The sequence below is a fragment of the Toxoplasma gondii genome, chromosome XII (genome assembly GCF_000006565.2).
Source record: "Toxoplasma gondii ME49 chromosome XII, whole genome shotgun sequence".
Lineage (NCBI taxonomy): Eukaryota > Apicomplexa > Conoidasida > Eucoccidiorida > Sarcocystidae > Toxoplasma > Toxoplasma gondii.
In genome coordinates this window covers 4,213,757-4,236,642 of record NC_031480.1, presented here as the reverse complement: position 1 = coordinate 4,236,642, position 22,886 = coordinate 4,213,757, and the positions used below count along the sequence as shown (strand labels likewise).

The following is a 22,886-nucleotide window of genomic DNA, read 5'->3' as shown; positions in this document are numbered from 1 at the left end:
GATCTTTCTCTTTCTCTGTCTTTCTTACGCCCTCCTCACTTCTTTCTTTCTCCTTCTCGCTCCGTATGTGTCTCTCGAGCTAAGTGACGCGCGCTCGATCTCTCTGGATCTGTCTCCCCTGTTCACTCTCACCTCTCCGTCTCGCGTTCGTCCCTGTCTCTCTCTTTTCTCTCTTTGCCCTCTTTTCTCTCTTTGCCCTCTTTTCTCTCTTTGCATCTCTGCTGCTGTTCACCGAACTTTTTCTCCCCGCGCCGCCGCTTGTTGCTCCAGGCGCGCCCTTGCCCGCAGCGCGGCCCAGTGGAAGTTTCTGCTGACTTTCTGTCGGAAGTGAGAAACGAAACTTCCCGACAAAAAGGCCTCGGAGCCGCACAGGTGTCTAGACAGCTCTCGACACAGGGAAGAGCAAGGCAAGACATTCCGGACCAGAGGCGCCGGACAGAAGCGCGCGTCGCAGCGATTGAAAAAAAAACAAAAGTCGGTCCGCCCACGAGGGTCGTCGGGACGCACCAAAAAGCCTCCCGCCACCCGGGGGAAGGGGGAGGGGAGGACGTACACCCAAGAAGGGCATGGCGCAGAAGCCTCACGTAGACCACATGAAAGCGAAAGAGTGGAAAGAAACGCTGCAGTGCGAGCAGCAGTCGAGGACTCATGCTACTTCGTTTGCTTCCCTGAGCGACGACGTCTCGCCTTCTTTGTCCTTCTCTTCCTCTACCAGCTTCCTCAAGCCTCTTTCGCTTTCACAGCTCATCGACACAAATTTCAAAGGAGGCTTCTCGGTTCGCTCTGCGCAGCCAGGTCTCGGCCCAGCTTCCCTCCCTCGAGAGTCGTTGCGACTGCTTGCCGCCTCTCGGCCCTCCGTTCTGCAGAGATGTGTGAAGTTTTTCTTCGCCTTCGGCCTCGCTGGGTTCACCCTTTGCATGCAGTTTCTGTGCTGCTTCAATCTTCAGCCTCTCGCCGCTGGCACAGCCTTCTCTCTGCCGAAGGAAAGATGCGGCTCTGTGCTTCTTGCTTGCTTTTCGTGAGTCCCTTCAAGGGCAGCGCGTCGGACTCAGCCGCTCTTTTTTGTTGTCTCCCGGGGCTGTCTCTGCCCTGTCTCCGTCTCCTCGTTGTCTTGTGGGTTCCCTTCCTCTCGACGTTCTCTGGTTTCCTCTCCTCCAGTCGCCTCCAATGCTACTCGCCGCGCTTCAGTTTCTCTTCGTCCTCTCGGTTCAACAGCTTCTCTGACTCGCGGGCGTCGAGGTCTTCCGCCGCTTGTGACAGAACCTCACGCGCGATGTTCTTGACTGTGTGTACACCCGCGAAGAGCAGCGCGCATGCAGCGACGACCATCACCGACTTCAGTCCGCCACCGGAGAGTTTCGACGCGAGGAAAGACGAGACCGACAGAGCAGGTGAATCCGGCGAAGACGGGGAGACAGACGCGCCCAAGAAAACTGCGAATTCCGGCAGCACGCAGGATACGCCGCAGAACGACAGAGAAAAGGATGCAGAACGGCAGACGCAGGTCCGCAAGCTCCACTCGACAAGGTACACTGGAAACGTCCGCATGCAGAAGGCAAGACGAGGCAGCATCCGAGAGAAGCCAGCATCCGAGAGAAGGCAGCATCCGAGAGAAGCCAGCACCCGGCGTTTCCACCAGAATGACGGAGAGAGCGCCACACTGGAGAGGCGCTGAAACGCTCGAGCGACGCGCACTGCGGGGGTCTCCAAACTCGCAGAAAAAACCAGATTTCTCCCAAGAGAACACCCCCGTGGGGACACAGACAGACAGACAACACACAGTGGAGCGCATGGCTTGGAGAAGCAGCAAAAAGCAGAACGCAAAACAAAGCTCTCCATATTTTTTTATGACGAGCTCACTCGAGTCCAGGTCGCGAAGCTCGGCTCCGATTGCCGCATAGGCGACCGCAAAGGGAACCCCCGTGAGGAAGGTCGCAAGAGCGAATTCCCTGAGATTATGTCCAGAAACGCATGCGAATATGACGACCCATACAGAAAGAGACACTAAACAACACCATACATATTTATATATATATATATATATATATATATATATATATAAATATGTATGTATGTAAATGCAGGACTTTGTATCCAAATGACTCTAGTATCTGCCTGCTTCACATCTGCGCACATACATCTTTGTCCGGTCCACTCGATCTGTCTCTCTACAGCGGTCGCTTTCCAGGGGGAACGCCCTCGGTCTCTTCCTTGGTACACGACTGCCTGCGCTCTTGAACGGAGTATTTCTCCGTGCTTGCCCGTCTCTCGATCGAAGAGGAAAACAGGCATGCGAAAGGCCAGCACCGGCGCCGCGGACTCCCTTCGAAAGAGGGGAGACCCGCAGGAGGGGAGTGCGACGGACGTCGAGGAAACCGCCACAAGAACGGCAGAGAGTTGCGAGAGGCCGAAACCGACAAGGTCGAGAACCACAGCGATGGAGAGCAGAACACCGGAAGCAGGAGATCCCCGAAACCGCATGCAGAACGCCTCTCTCCCACCGCAGAGTTCTTGTCTGAAGCAAACCGACGAATGCTCGTTTTCTCCAGAAACGGTTTCTCGCACTTACCAGAGGGAGACACCCGTCACGCCAAGGAAGTAATTATTCAAAGTGTACGGAAGAACCATTCGCGCACACAAAAGAACTTTGATTCCTTCCTTCCGAACTGAGAAAACACACACAGCCCTGCATGCAGCTCCTCTAAAATCTTCATCTACCCATAAAATTGACACATTTATATTTATATATATATATGTATATATATGTATATATATATGCATATATGGTGAATATCCATGAATGCATTTGTACGAAGACATTCACAAACTTTCTCATGCCTACCAATCCACGAACTGCTGTTACAATACGAACGCAGACGTATACATCGATACTCAAGTGAGCTCACCGTCCACCCCAAACCTGCATCTAGTCAGATATATATACATATAATATATATATATATATATTATATATATAATATATAATATAATATATAACATAATATATAATATATATATATATATATATATATATATTTAAGTGTTGAGAGGCACAGAGGCATCAAGCCAGGTGGGGACGAGAGGGGTGGAGCTTGACGCTGACGGGAGAAAACGGAATGAATTGACTTTTTTCGCTTACTGGCGAAGTCCACAGCACGCAGAATCGGACGCTTTGCGACGACGAAGCGTACGACGAGACTCCGGAGCAGGAAACGCGCAAAAAGGAAAGAGAGGCACGCCCCAGAGAGACTTCCTGAACATCCAGAGAGCCGCATGCAGCAATACTCCTTGGGGTGCTAAAGAGCTGAAAAAACAGACCTCAGTCGCCTGTAGTTCTCACTACTCCTCCCTGTGGATGCGTACATGCTTCTCAGGAAAGCTGTCTCTCCTTCTGCGTCCATGCGCACCAACGTCTCTCTTTGGCTATATGTTTACATAGGATCTCACATGCATATGAATCTACATGTACATATATATATATATATACATATACATATATATATGTGATCCTTCCCCTCCTTATAACATATAAATGTACATATAACATATACATATATATATATATATATATATATAGATGTATATCTGACATCACGCGGAGTACGCATCGCTGTTCCGATCTGAGAGGAGATGAGCGGACGTTGCCGAGAGGCCGGCGAGGTCTTTTCTCTCCCGTTCTGAGTTGATGGAGAGACGACGCGTACAGCTGAGAGAGGAGTTTCTACGACGTTCATGAAAACGATTTTGGTCTCACCGACGAGAATGAGGCAGACTGGAAGAAGGAAGTTGTCAGGGAAGAGAGCGCCTGCTGCGACAGACATGATCGGCGCGGGGACGAACAAAACGCCGCCCTGAAGAAGAGTCGAGAAAAGAGACGAAAGTCGAAGAAGAGATCTCAGCAGCACCGGCACTGCAAGAAACAGAGACTCCCTTTTCAACAAGGAAACATAAACCTGCACATACATAGTTCCTTGTGTTTATAATTACATACGCATGTGTATATTTATTGAAATACATAAGAAGAGGAAAAAACCATGCCTGCTGCAGCTGCATCAACCAGGTATCGGCACGACACACACCCTCCGATGACTACGGAACGCGCGGATTTGGATTGGACTCTCTTATCATGTCCTGGCGCGCATTTTGCATCTGTGTATGCCGCCTTATTTATGTACTTAATGACGCCTATCTAGCGGGTTCGAGTAAAGCCGAGAACGGCTTCTTGGAGATGTTGATCCCCGACATTTCCGTGGACAATGAAGACGTCGTTCGCCTCCGATTCTCGACTGGCGTCCAGGATCCGTTTGCCTGCTTTGCTGCGATTGCTTACGACCGCGTAGAGAAGGACGAAGAGGCCAGCACGAGCGACCTGCGCGCTTCCGGGGTCTGCATGCGCGAGCGCTGCGCGGCCGCCTTCTCCCTCGCCGCGGGGACGACTGGGGTCCGTGAGGAAGTCTTTGAACAGCTGGAGAAAAGAAACATGTCGTGCCAGACAGAAGGCGCCGCCGAGTGCGAGAACCAGAACCAGCAGCCTCGCCAGCGCGGCCGCCTCGCCGCGCTGCAGCAAACCCTGCGAGGCGCGAGAATACGAGGGAGAACAAAGGGGAGAAGAGGAGGGAGAGCAACGGGGAGAAGAGGAGGGAGAACCAAGGAGGGAACAAGGGCAAGGAGACGCAGGCGAGGAGGAAGACGGCGGAGAGGGGGAAAATGGAGAAGAAGAGGGAGGCGAGGGAGAGGAGGACGAGTCGAGTTTCCTCTTGGAGAGGCGAGAAGCGCGAGACCTCTCGCCGTCCTCCCGAGGGGCGCAAGAAGCCGAGCGGCCAGAGCCGCCGTCGGCGCAAGAAGAACCTGCCATGGGAGAAGGAGGAGGAGTCTCCCAGTGTCTCCTTCCTCAGTGTGAAGGCCTGAGAGGCTGGGAGCAGCCGAGGAGAGAGAGAGAGAAAAAAAAGGGGGACAGGCGAGGAACTCAGGGACGGAAAGTCACTCGAGGAGGAGCTCTTCGGAGGTAGAAGAAGAAGTCGAAAAAAGAGGAACGCTTGGCCGTCCGGCAAAACTCTCCGCGTCGTTCTTGAGCGGCCTCTTTGCCCTCCCAAAAGCGACGCCTTTTCTCTCGTCCGACGTTGTCAGATTGACATGACCGTATGACGAGGCTCCCGCGTTTTTTCCCATCCACACCTTCTTGGCCGGCGCTTCGTTCTCTCCAAGATCTTTCGCCAGATTCTTTCGCAGCCTTTCCTGCGTGGAGAGGCGAAGCTCGCCACCCTCCGGAAGACAAAACGCAAGACAGCGCGGCGTCGCACGGACGGGCCAGAGCTGGAGTTTGCGGAGACTCGCGCCGAAGAACGAATTTCTCGCGTCTCGAGAAGAGCGAAGAGGACGTGTGAACGAATGCCGAGGAAGAGAAGGAAAGCCTCACAGAGGAGAGCGGGGAGAGCGACCGAACGGGGAAACGAGGAAAAACGCCATGCGAAAAAGCGCTCGCGGCGTCGGGAGAACGCGAGAGACGCGCGCGCGCAACCCCCTCTCGTCTGCGTATATGTACATGTATTATATAAACTTGTATACACATTCGCAGCGAGAGAAGCCGGGAGAGGCGCGTTCTTCTTTCGCGTTTTGGATGGCCTTTCTTCAAACTCAAGTGAACGCCGACGAAACTGCGTCTGCGCTGAGGACGCGGAGGAGCATCTGCGGCTGTCGCAGCGACTGAAAGATGCAGCGCGCGGGTGGCGGACGAGACAGAGAGATTGAAGGATTGAGAGAGAAAAGCCTCTTTCACAGAAACGATATTTATTTCTTCCTGGATAGGCTTTATGATCAATTGTACAGCTAACAGGGTTCCTCCTTCCTGAGAATCCGCGGAGGGTCTCGGATTTGCTCGCTCATCTCGTTGATGCATCTTGAAACTCTCGCGGTGTCTCGACACCTCAAAAAACTCATTTTTCCTCTCCATTCTCGTGCTGCATCAAAAATTCGCTTTCTCTCTTTCGCCCGCCTCTCAGTCTCTCCTCCACGCCTCCAAAGATAGTGTCCATTCTCCCTCCTCTTCTTCCTCTGTGCTTCTTCCTCTTCGTCTTCTCCCTCCTCTTCTTCCTCTGTGCTTCTTCCTCTTCGTCTTCTCCCCTTCTTCTTCCTCGCTCTTCCCCCTCTTTGTCCTCTTCCCTTCTTCTTGCTCATGGTTTTCCCTCTTTGCGTCGCCTCGCCGTCCAGGCTCTCCTTTCGACGCGAGGGTCTCCGTTTCAGCTTCGAGTCCGTCGCGCGTTCCTCCCTGGGAAGTACAGAGAGAACAGAGCAACAGGAGAAAACGTAGTCAGTGTCGGAGAGGTCTTTGATGTCCTTGGCATTATCCAGTTCGATGCAAGCGCTTCAGGAGACAGCAGCCTATGCTTTTTTCTCCGGCTTCGCACACAAGCAGATCTCGTTCAGATGCCGCGAGAAAATGGGGGAAAACTGTCTACACGATCCCCCGGACATGAGCGCAGCTCTTCAGTCTCGTTCGTTTCGCAGTTCTCCGGCCCATGCTTTGTCCCCCCCTCGTTCTGCTTCTTCCTCTCCTCCTTGTCTTTCTCCTTCTCGCTCGTCTTCTACCGGGGATGTGATGCAGGTTTGGCGGCCTTCCGTATCTGCGAGTTTTCCCCTCGCGCGTCCTTCGTCGCGCCTTCGTCCGACGCACCACGGGTTTTTTTCGGCTTTCAGCTTTTCTCTCGTTTGTCGACGGCGGCGACGCCGCTCTGCCGGTTTTCTGCTCTGTCTCGCGTTCCTCTTTCTCCCCAGTCTTTCTGCTCTAGCGCGCATACCCCGACCATCCCCAGCGTTCCTTTCGCGTCCTGCCTTCCCTTTGCTGTCTCCTTCCTCTTCCTTTGTCTTCGGTCCTTCGGAAGCTTTTCTCGACTCGGGTGTCTATACTCCGTGGCACACCGTCGCTGGGCAACATTCCTGGCCTCCTCAGCGGGGGGACTCGACCTCGCCTCCTCCTCGCGTTCCTCTTTCTTCGCGTCTTTCTCTCTTTTCCGCGCTCGCCCTCGAGCCTTCCTTCTTCTCCCCCTTCATTGCCCTGCCGTCTTCTTCCTTGTCGTCTTTCGCGTCGTCTTCGTCTCTCTGTTCTTCTTCGGCTCCCTGTTCCTCTTCGGCTCCCTGTTCCTCTTTTCCCTGTTCTTCTTTGCCCTTTCGTACGTCTTCCTCTTCCTCTCTGTCTCCTTCCTCTTCTTTTTCGCGGGGATGCTCTTTTCGCTGTGAACTGCCTCCGCCGGGGGTGTCTCGGTCGTCCGACCTCCTCTCTCGAGACGGCGCATGCAGTTCGAGAGCAAGGACCTCTTCTGGAGGCGATACGACGCTTCGCGCCTTCACCATCTTCGTCAATCCGGACACAGCTCCAAAAAAGTGAGTGACGAACCGTGGGCTACCAAGGCAGCGAAAGAAACGACAGGCAGAAATGCAAGTCCCGTCTCCAACTGAAAAAGAGGGAGATCCATATCCGTGTCTACAAAGACATCCACGCAAACATATATGAGTATACAGACATACATGTATATTTATATATATTTATATATTTATATATATATATATATATTTATATATTTATATTTATATATATTTATATATTTATATTTAAATATATTTATATATTTATATATGTTTTTGTGCACAGGTGTCTATATATTATATATCTATATATATATAATATGTTTAATGCGTTTATGTGGCTGAGACGCATCCATGTCAAGTGCTCCCGGCAGCCGCCGAGTGACGCTGAGTGGGTGGAAACTTTGTGTGAGGAGCAGCGAGTGTCATGGCTCGGAGCCGGCAAAGACTGTCTCCCGCGTTGCTCTTAACCGGCCAGTGGAGAGCGTCAAGACGTTGCGCATGCAGCGGGGTGTCTGCGGTGTCTCTGCGTTGCGCGGCCGCTCAGCAAAGACGCGATTGCCAATACCTACAGCCGCATGTGCGTCGCGGAGGGACATGTTCGTCGTATCCGAGAGAATCAGCGCAGAGTGAAGCGTGTGACGCGCGGCGAGGGCGGGAGCTTCTTGGTACTGAAGCGGAGAAGACAACTTTACTGGGCGAGACGACATGCGCGCGAAGTCGAGAAGAAGGTGGACTGGGCTGCGGTCGCGCAGCTTCGATGTGGACAGCTCAAGAGACTCATGGAGGCGCTCGACAGCAACGCCGCCCTCGAGGCGAGGCGCCAGCGCGAAGCCCGCGAGCAAAGAGGAGACGCGACAGCTGACTCGGAGGACAGACGCACAGAGAGATAAGGGCAACGGCGGCGGAACGCCGGCGCAAGAAGCGGGGACTTCCAGAGGCTCGCAAAAAAGACGGCGAGGCACAAGGAAGACAAGAAAGGAGCCAAACAGAGAAAGAGATAGAAAGAAAGAGAGAAAGAGAAGAGTATGACACAGAAGAACAAGAGGTGAAAGGAAAGGAAGGAAGGCAACATACGACGAGGGTGTGTCAGGGAAAACGCGACAAGCGGGAAGGGATTCGTTTCTCGAAGGAACAAGCTGTTCTGTTGGTCCTCGGTTCTTTTTGTCTTGCTTTTTGCTCCGTCCTTCCTTCTTGACATGTCACGATTTTGTCTCATATATTGCCTCTGAAGCTGAAATGCAGCGGTTCTTTTCATTCTCGTCCTCTCTCGCGGTTTTCTCTCACTGCGGTCTTCGAACCTGACACAGAGGCGCTTCGACCGGCACCGTCGCTCGTGGACTTCGCGAGGAACGCATTTGACATTTAGATATTTTTGCCAAGACTGGCGTCGCTTTTTGTCTCCGTGGTACCGCGCGCCTTCTGATGACTGGCAAAGCCTTGCGTTACTCTGCGGCTTCTCTTTTAGCTCTCGAAAGTGATGTTTGCACTGTTCGTCGAAAGGCGGCATGTGCGGTGTGGAGTCCGCGTCTTCTCGCTCGTCCTTTTGCGCAGAGCCAGTGTTTCGGTCTTTTTTCCTCAGTTTCGTTTCGGTTCCTCCGCAACCGCGCTCGGATTGTGGTCGGCCGAGACAAAAACGCGAAGGGAAGTCAGGAGGCGACATCCGCCTCTCTCCTCACTGCGACGGATGGCCTGCTAGCGCCACAAGGCAGGTGTAGATACACCGCCTCCTCCGTAGAGACAGGCGTAGCCAGCGTTAGCGCGGAGAGCAAAACCATTCGCCTTCGATGGCCAAGAATTCGACTGCGGATGACTCTCAGTTGACCAGATGTCTGGCGAAAAGAACACCGTTTCCAGACATCCCGAACCTGGGTGCCTCAGTGCTGTCCCAAAACAAGAGTTCTCGACGGGCCAAGAGACCCCAACAAACAGCTCCACCCTCAGTCCCCGACGACGCATGCACCGACACCAATTGGTCACATGAAGAAACCTTTCTTTCCACGACGCCTTTCAACGTCCCCCAAAGCATATTCCATATGCCATATATCTAGCTAAACTTTATATATATATATATATATATATATATAGTTATATATAGTTATATATGCGTGCACACAGGCACACGTTTGCATATATATATATATATGTATATGGTATAGAACATATTCCTTGTTTACCATCGTCCTCTTCTGCTCTCCTCCGCTCTGTTGTTCTCCTTTGTCTGGTAAATGTCCACTACCATCCGTGGTGTTCCACGGCGGATTTCTCCTGGATGTCATTTTCGCTCGGGGCTGCATGTCGCGAAACCGGTTGTTGGATCACGCGTCGGGGAGGTTCACAAGTTGTCGTACGCCGAGGCGTCGAAGTCGAGCGGGGGAGAGCAGGGGAGGCGTTTGGTGAGAATCTCGACGCCTGTTTCAGTGACCAGCAGAGTGTGTTCGAACTGCGCCGACCGCCGTCCGTCGATGGTACACGCTGTCCAGTTGTCGGGCCAGAGCAGGTCTCCAGACTTGCCCGCGTTGATCATCGGCTCGATCGTGAAGACATGGCCAGGCTTCATGACTCCGATCTGGCGCAACAGCAGTGCGACAGGCGCAACGAGACGTGGAGAAGACGAGAGAGGAGACACAGAGACAGAAGGGAGGAGAGAGACCGGAAACGGAGAACAGAACGAAGAAGAAGGAAAGGGAAAGACAGACAAGGAAGTCGCGCGCAGACGCAGAGGCCAGCCCAGAGACGGCAGAGGAGAAAACAACGGCGCGAGTCGAAGACGCAGGTGGTGTCGACAGAGAGAGCCAAGAAGACACCGAAAAAGGCGACCAAGAAAACGAAACGACGAGACAAGAGGCAAACGTCACTGGAGATTGGTCTCAGTCCGTTAGGTCAGCGCCAGGCAAGTAGGAAGTCGTGGAAAGACGGCCTCCCCGTTCACTCCAAAAAAGGTTGGCGCGAGAACAACGCTTCTTCCTCGTACAGCGTAGCGATCGCTACCGACCAAAACCGTTTACAGATGTCATTCGTCGATTCCAGTCACGAACATCTAACGTGGTGAGAACGGAGTTTGGAAACTCAGGTCGAATCTGAGGACCCCCCGCCGCTTCTCGAGTCTGACGTCGGACCTCCATACGCCAGGCTCTCTTCGAGTTGCTAAAGCGAATTCACAGGGTCACTGCTCCCTCTGCTGCGAGCTTGGCAGACATGCCGGAGCTGGGTCTTACTGCTTTGTTTCTTCGATAGTGAGGAATGTTTGGCGTCGTATGGAAGAGTTCGCCGATGCCATGGCCGCAGTACGACCGAACGACCGAGAGGCTGGCAGAGTCAACAAAGTCCAGAGGCAAGCAGTGAACCGAGAACTGCGACAGAGGACAGCTGGAGAACGGACAGAAGGCGCGGCGATCCCGGACGGAGAGACGCGAGATCGAGAGCCGCCAGCTCCAGGCAGAATCAAAGACAGAACGACAGGCATCGGAAGGAGGGAAGACTGTACCGTCGAGCCTCGCGCAGGTTCCTCGCAGACGTGGAACGCCAGTTCAGCAGCACAAGGCTGAGGAAGCGGAGGCGACGGACGTGTAAAGGCATGCTGCAGCGCATGGGGAACGACGGCAAGAAATCGAAAGAGAGAAACAAACGGAGACTGCCGGGCAAGACCGAGTGAAGGAAAGAGTAGCGCGGAAGCGCGCAGGACGTGACGCACACACAGAGTCTCCGTTCTGCGTTTTCTCACTTGTACTTGTCAGCGACATCGGAGACGATGCGGCCCACGTCGCGGTACATCATGCCGGGCCGGCACTGTGGGGAAAGGACAGAGGAAAAACGCGAGGAACGCTCGGTAAAGAAACGTGAAGACGAAGGGAGAAAACCAGAGCGACAGGCCTCCTTGTAGTCAGAGAGGAACCACAACACGCGGCCATAGGTTTACATACACCCCATATACATACAGATATATATATATATATATACATATATAGATATATATACAGATATATACATATATATATATATATATATACAGATATATATATATATATATACAGATATATACATATATATATATAGATATATAGATATATGTACAGATATATATACATATATATATATAGATATACAGATATATACAGATATATATATATATATATATATGTATACATTGCCTGGATTCCGTCACAGGTAGATTAGTGCAACCACAGAGAGCAGGGAAATGTCACTGCTTGGCGCAGAGACGACAGCAGCGAGAGTTGGAGAAATCAAGTAAGCTCCGGCTGCGTGGAAAGTGAACAGGGGGAGGCGCTTCGCTCTGACCAGGTGTACATACACCCGAGAGCCGGGTCGGTGCTTTCGCGAACCTGCTTAACAGCCTCCATGAGGCACTCGTAGGCGCCTTTTATGAGGCGTTTGCTGTCTTCGTCGACATTGTCGCCAACGCAGTACGTTTCGTTCAAATCTCCGTGCATGCCCTTGAAGAAAACTGTGATGTCTATGTTCACAATGTCTCCGTCTTGAAGAGGTCTGAAGCGCCGCAAGAAACAGACACTAACGCGACGGGGTGTACAGACTCCGCAGACGACCCCGCTGTCTCCGAGTCTTCCGAACAGGTCATGCAACGCATACCTCTTCAGCGCGCACCGCACGCAAATATAAATATACATATATATATGTATATATATATATATATATATTATGATAGATGAGCGCAGGTAGGCTCTCTTCAGACGCATATAAATATGCATACGCTACGACAAAATGGTTTTTAGAGGGGAAAGGATACCGGATATGTGTGGATACTTGCCTAGGGGCATTTACCCTGATGGGAGACGCAAACGCGTTCGCACAGAGGTGCAGAACGAGAGACAAGAAATCTTTTTCTTCGCATGCATCTTAAAGGCCAATGTACACATCATGTGAGGATACAACGTCCGTTGCACAAGCATGCAAAACGAAACCAATGCGCCTACAACGGGGCACAAAACGAAAATACCGCTCTTTCTGCACATACGTATACAGTCCTACATAAATGCATTTATATATATATGCCCGTATATACGCATTCACATTTCAGTGAAGGTACATACAGTTCAGATGGACAGACTGATGCGTAACTTGATGTGGACATGTATCGCTGTATATAATCATAGATACATGGATCCCACAGTACAAAAGACAGATAGATAGAAAAGGTAGATGAAAAGCAGGAGAGCGACGCAGGTAGAGAGTCACAGATAGATGCTGGTAGATACAGACAAACAAGTAGATTGATGAGTAAATACACGGGCACAGTTAGATATGCAAGTTGACATGTAAGTAGGCAGATGGACTCACACAGAGTGATAACGTTAGGTCCGTAAAAACGTAACGTAATTCCAGATGGACAGACAGAGGTATAGGTAGGGCAGAGAGACGCAGAGAGACACAAGCATACAGATGCTTTAGGACGAGAGGAAAGTGGACGTATGGAGACCTGTCGATACCGGACATGAGACAGCTTCAGTTCTTACCGGAAGTCCGGGATGCCGTGACAAATGACTTCGTTGACGGAAGTGCAGCAGGACTTCGGAAATTGTTGATAGTTCAGGGGGGAAGGGTATCCTCCATTGTCCACAATGAATGCATGCACCTTCGCATCTATTTCCTCTGTCGTGACGCCGGGCTTCACGAGGCTGTGCGCGTAGTCCAAGGCTCGGCGGCCCAGGAGGCATGTCTCTCGCAGACGCTGCAGAACGTCGGAGAGCCATCGAACGCGTAGACAGCGTCAACGTTCGACCTGTGAAATGGTCGAGCAAATGTCGAGAACTCGAGGACACCGCAGTCGCAGAAGAGCGACGAAAACGACCCGCGGACACAGGCAAGGACAAGGACGAAATCCAAAAAATGGACGAAATTCAAAGAATGGACGATGTACAAGAGGCTCCGTCCAGGCCGGAGGCCCCTGGCGAACCGCGGACGCAGGAGAAGCAGTGGAAGAACATCGAAAAGCAGAGAGAAGAGACGCACAAGGCTGCAGGCGAAACGGAGGTGACACCGAGAACGGAGCCTCCGACGAGGAAGGAGAAGCCCCAATACGCGACAGAACGGAAAGACGAAACGCAGCGGAGAAACGCAGCGGAGAAACGCCGAGGCGGCCATGGAGGCCTGAGCCGAAAGGCGCGTCTTCCAGTTCGGCGCGCCGCTCTGTGTCCCCAGGTCGCTGTACACCTCACCTGGATTTCCTCCTCAGAGTGAACGTGGACGTTGCTTTTCCGTCGAGAGTCGAGTTCGGACTGAGGGACGCCCGAGAGTGCGTAGTCTGGCTGCTGAATGTGGGGAGGCACCGAACGCATGCACTGCAGGATGGGCCAAGGCCTCAACTCCCCCGTGAAGGAAAAAGAAAGAAAGTTCCTGGAGGAGACGAAACAGGAGAAGCAACGACGCACACTGGAAGCCGACGAAAACAGAAAGAGGAGCGCTGCTGGAAAAAGATGCAAAACGACTTGCTGCTGTAGAAACACAAGAACCAGAGGCGCGAACCGCCCTTGACGTGGTACTCGTTTCCTCCCTCGGGGAGGGACCCCATAGAGACCCAGGAGAACATGCAACCCAAGCTGCGTAAACACTCCCGAGGCCGCCGCGAAGCCGAGGCACCGACAGAGAGAGGACGCAGGGCAAACGAAGAGAGAAATGGCGTAAAGTGTGACAGGCGAAGAGAGAGAAAACAGGAGAAAAGAAAGGAGAAGAGAGAGGAAACAGGAGAGAAGAAAGGAGAAGAGAGAGGAAACAGGAGAGAAGAAAGGAGAAGAGAGAGCAAAAGGAGAGAAGAAAGGAGAAGAGAGAGGAAACAGGAGAGAAGAAAGGAGAAGAGAGAGGAAACAGGAGAGAAGAAAGGAGAAGAGAGAGCAAAAGGAGAGAAGAAAGGAGAAGAGAGAGGAAACAGGAGAGAAGAAAGGAGAAGAGAGAGGAAACAGGACAGAAGGAAGGAGAAGAGAGAGAAAACAGGAGAGAAGAAAGATTGACGTCTCAGAAAATACCTGCACGCAGCTACATGCGTTGATGGGTAAGTGAGTACGGACAGCGAAAAACAAGAGGTTGTCTCGCGTTTTGCGTCTCAGAAGCTGCGGATGGGAAGGTGCCTGAAAACAAGTCGCGACGCAGACGCGTTGAGCCGAGGCCCCGCGCCAGGACCCGACACTCTGCATGCATGCAGGACCTTTCTGGAGCGTCGCTGAGTCGGTGGAAACCGCGTTGTTCTTCGACCATCCACAATGCACTTACCGCAGATGCGGGTCGTTGCGCCAAGTATTCCGGTCCTGCGGATTGAACTTGGCGAGGTCGGTTTCTGCGGAGGTCTCGGCTTCCTGGTTTTTTTTCTGGAGGAGCTTAAAGACGGCGTGGACGTCTTTGTGTTTCTTCCAGTTCTCCTTGAAGCAGCTTTGCGAGCAGAAGTAGCTGCTCTGAATGCCGAGTTTGACGCAGGTCGGACAGAGCAGCTCAGGCTTCACCTCTCTTGCACATCCTTCGCAACGCACCTGGTCGCCTGGCGCCCGCGCGGAGTCTGCAGAAGCGGCAGTGTCCACCATCTTCCCGGCGAGCGAAGGGAGGAGGAACGGCGGGAAACCGAGACAAAGAGAAGAGGAGTGCAGAGAGGAGAGCGAAGCGAGAAGCAAGGCCGACGACGGAGCAGAAACCGGAGGCCGGAGCAAAGAGAGGCGAGACCGCGAAGACGCCGAGTAGCGAGTAGCGAAGGGAAGCAGACAAAAAGCAGACAAAAAGCAGCCACCGCGAGCGGGAAGGCTTAGAGAAAGGCCTCTGAAGATTGGAGAGGGGAGGCTGCGAAGCCAACAAGAAAGGTAGGCAGAGTCAGAAGACTGGAGAGGAAAAAGAGGAAAGATAAAGAAAGATAAAAGGGCGGAAGAACGGATCAGGATCAGGAGACAGCCGAGTCAGAAGAATCGAGCGTGTATCTCCCGCGAGGCTGGACTCGAGAAGAAGTCAACGTGGACAACCGAGAGGCGACGAACAAGACAACGTCGGTTCTGAAGAAAGCAAGAGACCCTCAGAAAAGCCGAAAGAAGCTTTTTCCGGCCTCTCCCAAGTGTTTCGCCCGTTGCCGCGAGCGTCAAAGCCGTGGGCGACTTGCAGTGTACATACACGACGCATGCGCCGCGCGAAAGCTCTGGGAACGGAGCAGGCGTGAGAGAGAGGCTTCGAGAATGTCGCCGAGCGAGCAGAGATTTTCCTCTCTCCTTTGTTCCGTTTCGATCCTTCCCCCAAGAAGAAGTTTCTTTTCAAGATGGCACAATCGCCTGAAGAACGCGAGACGGCGAGTCGACGGGGACGACGACCCGCATGCAGTCTCTCGTGCGAGGCGCAGGAGGTCGTGAGGCAGCACATCGGGACCTTCGCGTCCTTCCGCTCCAAAGGTCGAGTGGAAGCCTCCTAAAATCTTTTTGCGTCCATTGTAGCCTGCTTTTTCACCTCTCAAACACACCGAAATGCTGCTGCGCAGCCTCACTCCCTGGGGCAGTGCGATTTCTCCCGCCCTCGTGTCTTCTGCGCAAACGCGAGAGAAAAGTCGGGTGTCTGGCTGAGCTGTTTACAGACAATCGAGCCCACGGGCAGAGAAACGGGAACGGATTCGTCGTCTGCGTGGACGACGCCGCTGGAAGGGCATGTCGAGAGACAGAAGAGAAAAGAGAAATGTTTATACACGGTCTCGACAGACGAGAGAGAGGTGCAGAGTTTTGTCTTTCTCTCCGGACGACTGTGCCTCTGCGTGCCTGTCGTCTAGAGTCAGCTCTGCGGTCGAGGAAGGAGAAGAAAGGAGAAAAAAATGAAAAGAGAGGAAAGAAACACGATATCAGGGAATGATTGCCGCAGAGGAAAATGGTTCCCGAGAGCTTCCCCGCGAAAATGAGAAACGAGAAGTGACTCGTCTCCTTTGATGGGTCGGAAGCCGCTCGATGAGAGTTCATCACTTTTTGACATTTCTGACCTTTTGTCTCCCCTCAATTTCACAGTTCTTCATTTATTTCTCCTCTTTCCAAGGAGCAGAGGCGCCTTTCCCTTCGCATCTTCTTCTTGTACTTGTCGTCTCCCCTTCATCGGACCACCGCCGCTGACGTCTCCTCGCCGTCCTCCTCTTTGTCTTTTCCTACTTCTCCTTTCTGTCGTTTCCTTCGCTTCTGTCCTTTCCTCCATCTCCTTCGGCGTTTTTCTTTTTTTTGTGCATCTGCTTCTTCGTCTTCTACTCCTTGCTGTTCCGCTTTCGCCTGTCCGTACTTCTGCTTTGCAGTCTCCTCTCCTCTTCTTCTCTCCTCTTCTTCTTCTCTCCTCTTCTTCGTCTCTCCTCTTCTTCTCTTCTCGTCTTTTTCCCTCTTCTTCTCTCCTCTTCTTCTCTCCTCTCCTTCCACGATGGAGCGTCTCCCGCCTTCGATTTCGGCATCTACGCGTTCTTCGTCTCCGCCAGCTTCGACTGTCGGGGTTTCTCGCCTCTCGCCCGACAAGCGTCGAATGTTCAATCCGCGGATTGATCTCCCCCCCGTCGACCCTTCGGACGTTTCCTCGCTCTCGTCGGTCTCTTCCTTCGCATCTCCGCCGCGTCCTGTCGGCCGTAGTCTGCTTCCCTCATCCCCTGCCAATCCAAATCTCACTCTCTTCGACGATGCCGACGACTTCTCCGACTCCGACGAGGCGCTGCCTTCCTCACTGCCGTCGCGTCTCACCCGCCCCCGCTGCGTCTCCAGGTGTACGTACAGCGCGCGAGCCCTATCGGAGATGGTTCTCCCTCCTGTGACTGCCTCTCCTGGCGCCTCGCGGTTCGTTCTGTGCACCTTCTTCTACTCTTTTCTCCACGGCGCAACCGACCAGCTGCTGCCTGCAGCGTACAAAGCGTTGGAGGCTCAGCTCCACTTCTCACCCACGGTTCTCGGCAGCGCTTCCTCTCTCGCCAGACTCGCGCATGCCTTCTGCTGCCCGCTCTGGGGGGTCGCCGTCGACGCTCTCAGCGGCCCAGCGTTCGGCCGCGGAGACGCTCGCCTTTCAGCTTCTCGGACGGCGCCTGCCTTTGCAGATCCCGACGCGAGCGACGGCCGAGATGGAACGGAACTCATTCTCCGCGTCTCCTGCGTCGGCTGGGGTGTATGTACACTCCTCCTCGCGCTCCTGACCCACGAATGGCAGCTGATGCCGCTGATGCTCGCCTCGGGCGTTTTGATGGCCGTGCTCGGCCCCGTTTCGCAGAAGATTCTCGGCGAACTGGTCTCGAGCGAAAAACGCGGAACTGCCTTTGGCAACATGAGTTTCTTTCAGAGCACAGGCCGCATGCTCGCTGTCATGCTCACCACTGGCCTCTCCGCGATGGTCTTCTCCGGCGTCGCAGTGAGTCAGACGCGAGGCCAACACGCATGCACAGTTCAAAATAAATCCTTCGCATGCACAGTTCAAAATAAATCCTTCGCATGCACAGTTGGGCTGGAAAGGCGGGGAACGGAAGGCGGCGGAAGAGGGGCGCTACGGAGAAGAGAAACGAAGGCAGAAGATGGGAGATGTGCTCACAGCATGAGACTGAGTCAAGCAGGGCAAGAGAAATGGGGGCTGCGTAGGTCGGTGTCGAGATCCGCGCTTTTCGGCGCGTTTCACCTCCTCTGTTTGTCGTCTCTTTCGTCTCTCCTCTCTTCCTCGATTTCACCATGTTCTCGTACTTGCCTTCTGAGATGTTCGTCTTTGCAGGAGTTGTGCAGAGAAGCGTTTTTGACGCAGTCACAAAAGATAAGCCGGCACTGACGCGGGGCAGACCGTAGCTCGACGATCGGTGTCCATTCTGAGATTTCTCGCAGGACTCGCGCGCGACGTCCGCTTCCGCGCTTCTCTCATCTCGGTTTTGCTTTGTGCAGGGCTGGCGCGTCTCATTCGCCTTCGTCGGCTGCCTCTCGGTGGCCTTCGGCATTGCCCTCTCCTGGCTGCTTTCTCCGTCTCCGTCTTCTTCTCTGTCTTCTTCGACTTCTCCGTCTCGGTCTGCTTCCCTCTCGTCTTCGCCTGCGTGTCTGCCAAAGACAGTCTGTGGAGCGGAAGGCTGCATGCAGAAGGCAAAAAGGCATGCAGCCGCGCTTTTGAGTCTCGGCTACGTCTTTCGGACCCCGAGCTTCGGTGTCATGCTCCTCCTCGTAGGTTGCAGTCTCGAAAACGTTCTCTCAGACCGGTTTCTCCACATCTCTAGTGTGGCGTTCGATCAACTCAGTGTACATGTTTGCCTGCAGATTATCGGAATGAGCATAGACGACCATACGCATATGCATAGACGGATAGAGACATTTTAGATGGACGCAGACGTGATCCCTCGCCTGCGTTGATATCTCCCTTTGGGTGGTTGACTGGTCGCTAAAACAGTGTCTCGAGATGTTTATACATACACGATATCGCTATAGAGATATCATATGTATGTATTTTGAGGTGTGTCTGCGGCTACCTGTGCGTCTGGCCGGTATTTAAGTTTGAACATGCTTGAGCACGAGCGTCATGGTCGACTGCTCGTACGGCAGTGTGACTCGCCATGAAGGTAGACGTAAGCATCGAACGTCTTTGTTCGTTGAGAATGAGCTGAAACCACACTGTCGTCGCTGAGACTCCCGCCCGCGAAACGTATCTCCTCGAGACGCGCAATGTTATGCGCTTTTCTCGTCTTCTCGGACTGAGGAGAGCGTCGAAGGCTTGCGCCTGGCCCTTCTCCTGCTCTTTTGCTCGCTTGCTCGTTTGCTGCTTCGCTTCCAAGAGGGTTCCTCTGTGTACCTTGCCCGCGCGCTCTGCCTTTTCAGGGAGTGTTGAACGGGATGCCGAGGAGCGCGTTGAATTTCATCGTGATGTTTTTCCAGTACTGCGGCTTGGCGGACTGGCAAGCCTCGTTCACTGTCTCCGCGAGCTGGATAGCGGCGATGTTGGTCGCGCCCGTGGTGGGGCGTCTCGGAGACAAGGTGCACCGCTTGTATCCAAATAAAGGGCGGCCTGTGCTGGCCCAGCTGGCGATTCTGACGCGCGCGCTTCTCATGTTTCTCGTCCTCTCCGTAGTGCCGAAGCGCGCGAGCAGCTTTCCACTTTTCCTCGGTCTCTCCACCCTCATCGGCTTCATGGCAGGGTGGCCGGGGGTCGGCGTCAACAGGCCGGTTTTGACGGAGATCGTTCTGCCGAGACACCGCGCAACAGTCTTCAGTCTGGTGCGTTCTTTCGCGTCGCTGAGGAAGTAGCTGAGAAACAGGGAGAGGCACCGCACCGCCCTGGGCAGAACGAGGATGTCGACATCCGGAAGCTTCGCGCGAACCTGAAATGCGGCTGAGGGCATTCACCCTCTGTAGCGCGGGCAGGACGGCGTATAGAGAGAGAGAGGCTAACAGGGGGAGGAGCAGGCAAGAGCTGGCGGCTGAATGAGAGGAGTGTGGGGAGAGGCGAGAGAGAGAGAGCGATCGTGAGAAGGGGAAGGGGAGAGCGAAATGTAGACTCGAGAGAAGCGAACAGCCACCACAGACTCGCACTGCTTGTTAGAAATTCACTGCTCTTGATTTCTCCCTTTTTCCTCCTGTCACCCTGTTTTTTCAGTTTTCGACGATGGAGAGCATTGGCTCTGCTCTCCTTGGAGCTCCCGTGGTAGGCATGCTGGCGCAGCAGGCGTTTGGGTACACGAAGCCGCTGCGGAAACACCGTTCGTCCTCCTCTTCTTCTCCGTCGTCGTCTCCCGCGCTCCTTTCTCTCTCGTCCTCTTCGTCGCCTCCGCCCTCTGTTTTCTCTGATGGAGGAGCGCAGGGCGACAGCGCGTTCCCTCCCAATCCGAGTGAAGAAGAGGTGAATGCCGAGGCGCTTGGAAAGGCGCTTCTGTGTACGACGGTCGGCCCGTGGATCGCCTCCGTGTTCGTCTACTTTCTGCTGCACTGGACGTACACCACAGATCGCGTTGCTGCGAACCGACGCAAGGAAATCGAGGAAAGAGAGGCTGAGCGCGAGGCAGCGGCGCGCGCGCCGGACAGCGCCGTCGAGCTGGGGTGTCTAGACGCCCGACGCGAGGGCGCGGAAGCGGGTGGAGCCTTCACGAAATGGCCTGACGAAGCGGAAGAGAAGCAGCTGGGGAAGACTCGAGGCGGCTACTCGGTTGTGGCGACTCGCGAAATGCCCTCAGAAGAAGGAAGCCGCTGGGACACAGACGAAGAGGACGGCGAGACTGGCGGTGGCGGAGGCCAAGCGTAGTGTGAGAGGCAAGCGCGGGAGTGCGAAGGTCCTGAGAAGGCGGGAGAGCGAGGTCTGCAGGCAGCCAAAAGACGGTCGACTCTTGCAGTTCGCGCGGAAGCTTTTCGGCGGGCGGTTCTCGACACAGAGGTCTCCGGCGCCTCGGCGCCTCGCGAGCTGTGCGATGGCGGTGGGGAACGCGAGAGGCCGACAAGCGTCTCTGTGTTCTTTCTATCCTAGTGACTGTTTCTCCCCTCGCATCGGGAGGGAGACACAAACTGCGTCCGTATCGGGCGTCAAGCGCTGAGGATGCAGGCTTTCCAGGCGTCTCATGAAGGCCTGAAATTCGCGAAAGGCCCTGGAGATCGACGGAGACGAAAAGGAAAGTCGCACGCGAGACAGACTGTTTGCAGCTCTCCAAATGGCCGATACGTCGAATAAATGGTGAAGGAAAGGCAAATCGGAAACGTCCACATTTCAGAAGAAGGCAGATCGACAGAGAGGACGCTGATGCACGCCAGCAGTGGCTCTTCGCGTGAGGCGTCCTCGCCCTCTCTGTGCGTTGCCTTCGCCCCCATCTCGGCATTTGCTTTTCTTTCCTACTTCGAAGAAAAGGCGCGTGGAAAAAAAACACAAACAGTCGACGGACATGCTCGAAACCGTGAGACACAGCCAGGCGTTGCACCGCTCGCAGATAACCGGACAGTCTTCTGTCTACAGTCGTGTATACCGATGATGGTCTGTATTCATATAAAACGGAATGCCATAGAAATGTATGTAACAGTGTTACCTACGTCCTACCGGCGCAGCATAGAGATCATACACTTACACACGCGTACACGTATATATATATATATATGTTTATATATATATATATATATATATATATATATATATTTATATATATTTATATATATATATATATATATATATAAATATATATATATATATATATATTTATATATATATATATACAAATACATATATATGCTGGATAGACACTGTACAGCTTGTGCGTAGAAGGAGCAAATCGTACCCAAATGTTTCACACAGAGTAGACAACGGAGAAGATGGTCCCGCTGAGAAATGCATGAGTAGAATGCGTATAGACACAAGACAGCGCAGCAGACAGGTTAGCAACAGCCGAGCTCCCACAGGTTTTCAACTTCATTTGGCCTCTCCCATTTGCCCGAAAAAACGAAGCAAATGGCCTGACGAGTTGGCGGCGTTTTGTGATCCGACGGAAAAAACTCGAGCCTTCTTGCATGCCGAAACCTCGATCGAGCATGTGGTGAAGCAGCGAGGGAAATTCAAAGACTTGCATGCGCGGGGACCCTGTTGTTTTCGATGATTAACGGACCAGTCGGCGAAGAAATCGATTCGCGTCTCGCCCGAGGCTTTCCGCCAGACTTCGATGGCGGCGGCGCGCGCCGTGTGTTCTGAGGAAAATACTTCTCTTGAGAGCGGCTCCCCGTTGTTCCTCGTAAAAGAGGAAGAAAGCCTCGCTCTCCCAACGCAGTTTTCGCAAGCGAGAATCTGCGTTCGCGAGGTGAAAGAGAAATCTGAATTCTGTACAAATCTGACCGGCAGCGGGAACGGAATCCATGAAAACTTTGCAGAAAATCGACCGCCAGAGATTTCCAGACTGTACGGTTGAATCGTTGGAGTCCTTTCGGTCGAGGGATCACGTTGCTGGCTTGCTAGTCAACAGTTTCAGGGAAGCGCAAGACTCGAATAACAGGTTTCTCGGTGTTCTGTGCTGCGTCGATCTCTGCGCCTCTCCCCTTCTGCACCGGCAGAGCAACTGAAAATGAAGTGTATGCGTTCCTCTTTTACACCTACACATATTGCTGAAACGCCTGCGAGAAATCAAAGGCTGCGGTGCTTGCGACGTGGAGACAGCTCTCGCTGAATTTTAGGATATCTGCGATGGTGAGATGTCTGAAGACTCAAGGTGACAGTGCCGGCTTCAAACCGTGGAGAAAAAAACGAACTTTCTCCAGGCGAAGCCTTGACAGAGCTGGACGAAGCCCAAGCGTCAAACGACAAGGAAGTCCAAAAGCTCGTGAAAGACTCCACACGGACAAGAACCCAAAAGTTCACTCAAACTCAATTACAGCATACTCACCTACGCTTCTCTTTGAATATTTATTCCTACGCATGCATATATATTCGTGTACAGCAGATACATATACAAATAAATATATATATATATATATAATAGCATACCTTTTATATAAGCCGGCTTGCGGAAACACAGTTACTCAATCCTATAAATTTAAAATAGATCTGCCTGTACTGTGGTTACACGTGGAATGAAGTTAAGGATTCCTCCAAATCTGAACATTGCA

At 53.1% G+C, this 22,886-nt stretch overlaps 4 protein-coding genes across 4 annotated transcripts; 2 read left to right on the top strand and 2 right to left on the bottom strand.

Moving 5' to 3' along the window:
* Positions 1-407: 407 nt before the first annotated feature.
* Positions 408-5,403, bottom strand: TGME49_248870 (SNARE associated Golgi protein). The gene is made up of 6 exons (XM_018780880.1): positions 4,331-5,403; positions 3,755-3,851; positions 3,140-3,253; positions 2,570-2,666; positions 1,861-1,949; positions 408-1,433 (listed from the first exon to the last, which is right to left on the bottom strand). Exons 1-6 carry the CDS (start codon positions 4,853-4,855, stop codon positions 1,171-1,173), a joined length of 1,185 nt encoding a protein of 394 aa, XP_018635018.1. The 5' UTR covers positions 4,856-5,403; the 3' UTR covers positions 408-1,170.
* A 171-nt stretch (positions 5,404-5,574) lies between these two features.
* On the top strand, positions 5,575-9,411 carry TGME49_248860 (hypothetical protein). The gene is made up of 2 exons (XM_002367191.2): positions 5,575-7,377; positions 7,907-9,411. Exons 1-2 carry the CDS (start codon positions 6,329-6,331, stop codon positions 8,250-8,252), a joined length of 1,395 nt encoding a protein of 464 aa, XP_002367232.1. The 5' UTR covers positions 5,575-6,328; the 3' UTR covers positions 8,253-9,411.
* An 85-nt stretch (positions 9,412-9,496) lies between these two features.
* TGME49_248850 (methionine aminopeptidase) lies at positions 9,497-15,588 on the bottom strand. The gene is made up of 7 exons (XM_002367190.2): positions 14,602-15,588; positions 13,554-13,731; positions 12,852-13,066; positions 11,703-11,865; positions 11,084-11,148; positions 10,578-10,668; positions 9,497-9,928 (listed from the first exon to the last, which is right to left on the bottom strand). Exons 1-7 carry the CDS (start codon positions 14,904-14,906, stop codon positions 9,695-9,697), a joined length of 1,251 nt encoding a protein of 416 aa, XP_002367231.1. The 5' UTR covers positions 14,907-15,588; the 3' UTR covers positions 9,497-9,694.
* Positions 15,589-15,945: 357 nt separating this feature from the next.
* Positions 15,946-21,371, top strand: TGME49_248840 (transporter, major facilitator family protein). Its single transcript, XM_002367189.2, has 4 exons — positions 15,946-17,706; positions 18,222-18,491; positions 19,140-19,535; positions 19,915-21,371. Exons 1-4 carry the CDS (start codon positions 16,741-16,743, stop codon positions 20,554-20,556), a joined length of 2,274 nt encoding a protein of 757 aa, XP_002367230.1. The 5' UTR covers positions 15,946-16,740; the 3' UTR covers positions 20,557-21,371.
* Positions 21,372-22,886: the final 1,515 nt, after the last annotated feature.